At 50.1% G+C, this 2,831-nt stretch overlaps 1 protein-coding gene across 1 annotated transcript in view; it reads left to right on the forward strand.

Annotated features, from left to right (window-relative positions):
• Positions 1 to 204: 204 nt before the first annotated feature.
• LOC110529172 (vertnin-like) overlaps positions 205 to 2,831 on the forward strand; it is a 2,786-nt gene continuing 159 nt past the window's right edge. The window contains exons 1-4 of the mRNA XM_036984627.1: positions 205 to 516; positions 741 to 1,348; positions 1,521 to 1,964; positions 2,160 to 2,831. The exon at positions 2,160 to 2,831 is cut by the window's right edge and continues 159 nt beyond it. Of these exons, the coding sequence (XP_036840522.1) occupies positions 205 to 516; positions 741 to 1,348; positions 1,521 to 1,964; positions 2,160 to 2,831 (2,036 nt within the window). The remainder of the gene's footprint in view (positions 517 to 740; positions 1,349 to 1,520; positions 1,965 to 2,159) is intronic.

A 2,831-nucleotide genomic window follows, 5' to 3' on the forward strand; every position in this document is an offset into this window, starting at 1 on the left:
TTTTTAATCTCGACTGGTCCAGCTTCCTGTTAATGGGTCCAGGAACACTAGAATTCAATCACGTTCAGTCAGTTATAAATGCATGTCTCTTCAGGACGTATTCAGTCAAACCCGTAAGCAGGTTTGACTGATAGTTCTAGATAAAACATTCTTCATGTAGGTTCACAAGGTTCATGTAGGTTCTGTCTCTGTGTCCCGGCAGGTATGATTCGGAGGAAGGAGGTGATACTCTCAGTCCTAGGGGAGCTGCAGGATGCCACAGAGAGCTCCGGCCTGCACGCCCTCACCAGGGTAGCTCTGGAGGTCCACCAGGTACTGACCCCCTTCACCCTGCCTTCCTCAGCTTGCCAGGAGTTCCCCGGCTGGGCGGGCATCGACGGCGTGGCCCATAGCCTGTACCCTGCTGACGCCCCCGGAGGCCTCCTGCCTCTGGCCTGTAAGGGAGAGGGGAACCTGTTGTTTGATACAGCCAGCATGCTGCTAGTGGGGACGACTAGTCTCAGTCTGGAGCTGCAGGTGAGCAGAGATTGGCAGTGTTTCATATGCAGCATCTGAGTTCCAACCACTACATTGTATTTATTTTGTGGATCTGTTTTTATTTTTTCCTAGTTTGGAAATGTAATTTCTTTGTGGATAAGAGCTACTAAGAAATGAGTGTGTGTGTGTGTGTGTGTGTGTGTGTGTGTGTGTGTGTGTGTGTGTGTGTGTGTGTGCCAACTCCTGAACTGCATTGCCTCCAGGTACGTACGGTGATGGAGATGCTGCTGTGGAAGAGATACTACCTGGGCGGTATGATCGACTCGAAGGTGATGCTGCAGGCGGCCAGGTTCAGCCTGTGTGCCGAGGAGTCCCAGGACATGCTCAACCTCCCCCTTTCAGTCCTCGAAGCTATCTTCGACGCCGACGTCAAAGCCTCCTGCTTCCCCGGCTCCTACGCTAACATGTGGCACCTCTATGCTCTTTCCTCCGTCCTCCAGTGCAACATCTATTCTGTCTACCCCATGTACAACCTCAAGATACGACCCTACTTCAACCGCCTGATAAGACCCAGGTCCTACCCCAAAGACATGGATCCTATCACCTTGCACATCATGTGGTCCGGAGAGCTGGAGGGGGGCTCCTCCAGGTTCAGACCCACAGTCTTTGTAGCGTTAGTCCATTCTAGTGACCTCCGGACGGGCAGTCCTAACGACGAGCAGAGGGTCCCCCCACTGAAGACACCGGAGCTTCTCAAGCAGGACTCTCACCTGTCCTACTCCAGTCTGAAGGACAAGTACAACGTCACCAAGAGTACGTTCTACCGCTGGAGACGGCAGACGCAGGAGCACCGTTTAAGGTCTGCTGCCAGGTACGTTCCCGTTTCCTGTCTCTGTCGTCGATCAAAATACTGTCTGATTTAAAATCATGGCACTCTGGCACATTCACACTTTATTTTTTGTTGTTGTCTTGTATTGTTTATTTAGCTGTATGTTTCTGCTGACATTGAATTACTATTTTTAATCTGAACTTTTTCTATCAAGGTACGAGGCCAAACACTTCCTCCAAGCGTGCTATCTGGAAGGGAAGCTCATCCCTCTGCATCAGTTCAAAGAGTTCTTCCCTGAGATCTCCAGATCCACCTACTATGCATGGAAGCACGAGCTGATCTCATCTGGCGGTAATTTCTCCACGTTCTCCACGAGCGAGGTGAGTCCAGGGGACAGCACGGAGCAAGAGTCCTGGTCCTCTCCAGAGTCCAAGCTCGGGCAGGAGGAAGACCATGAGGTAGAGCCAGACGCAGAGCATCACGACAGTGTGGCCAGTCTGTTCGGCCTGAACTACAACGATGATATGATGATGGATGGAGAACGGGCCCAAAACATGGCTCTGATGCAGGAGGCCAAGAAGGTTCTTCAGAACTGCATCGCTAGGAATACATCGTTCCCCTTCCGCATCTTCAAGAGGAGCTTCCCAGGGATCTCCAGGTTACCTACAAGGATTTTACTGTTATTTAGCTCAGCCTTTAATAAAAAATAGTTTACTGTTATTTTAGACATTATTTTTGTTTTTTAAATCTTGCATTCATCCATTTTATTGCCTCCCTTCATATTATCGATTTACTGTAAAGTGTGTTGCAATTTTAACATGAACTTTTGAACTAAAAGTTTGATTTGATCCAGGTCTACTTATTACAACTGGAGGAGAGAGGCCATGCTGTTTAACCGAGGCTACAAGGTCGGAAGCAGTGAAAACAGCTTGGACACGGATAAGAGTAGTCCAACTGGTGGTCTGTCCCCTATCGGGGGAACTGAGAGCCATGGTCATGCTGCCACGGTCTTCCCCAGAGTTAAGATCTGTAGAAACAACCATAAAGGGTTCAGGATGGTGTTCCTACGCAGGAAGAAGCTGAGAGAAGCTGCCAAGGTGAAGATGTGGAGGTCAAAATGGCCTCTGTCTAGGTTCAGAGTGAAGTACCCCTCCCTGTCCCTCTGTTTCTATTGGCTGTGGCGTAATGGCCCCAGTGGAACCAGGAAGGAGGAAACCACCACCCCGTCTTTAGAGGTGGACCGTTCTGAGATGATTATGGAGAACAACAACGCAGTGAAAGAGAATGGGATGATGATGATGATGGCAGAGAGTGACATAGAGACAAAGGCTCCAATGCAGGACGTGTTCTCCTTTGAGGGGGACCCGACAGAGGATCTGAGAGGCCCCGTCACCATGACCTCTGTGACATCCCCCTTCGACACCCACCTCCCCAACCCAACCAATATGTCCGCCACCACAGACGACCAGATGTTTGTGATGGATCTGGTGGCCCTGGCTAACTTCAAGGCCAAGGCCAAAGTCTT

Source organism: Oncorhynchus mykiss, chromosome 8 (assembly GCF_013265735.2).
Source record: "Oncorhynchus mykiss isolate Arlee chromosome 8, USDA_OmykA_1.1, whole genome shotgun sequence".
NCBI lineage: Eukaryota > Metazoa > Chordata > Actinopteri > Salmoniformes > Salmonidae > Oncorhynchus > Oncorhynchus mykiss.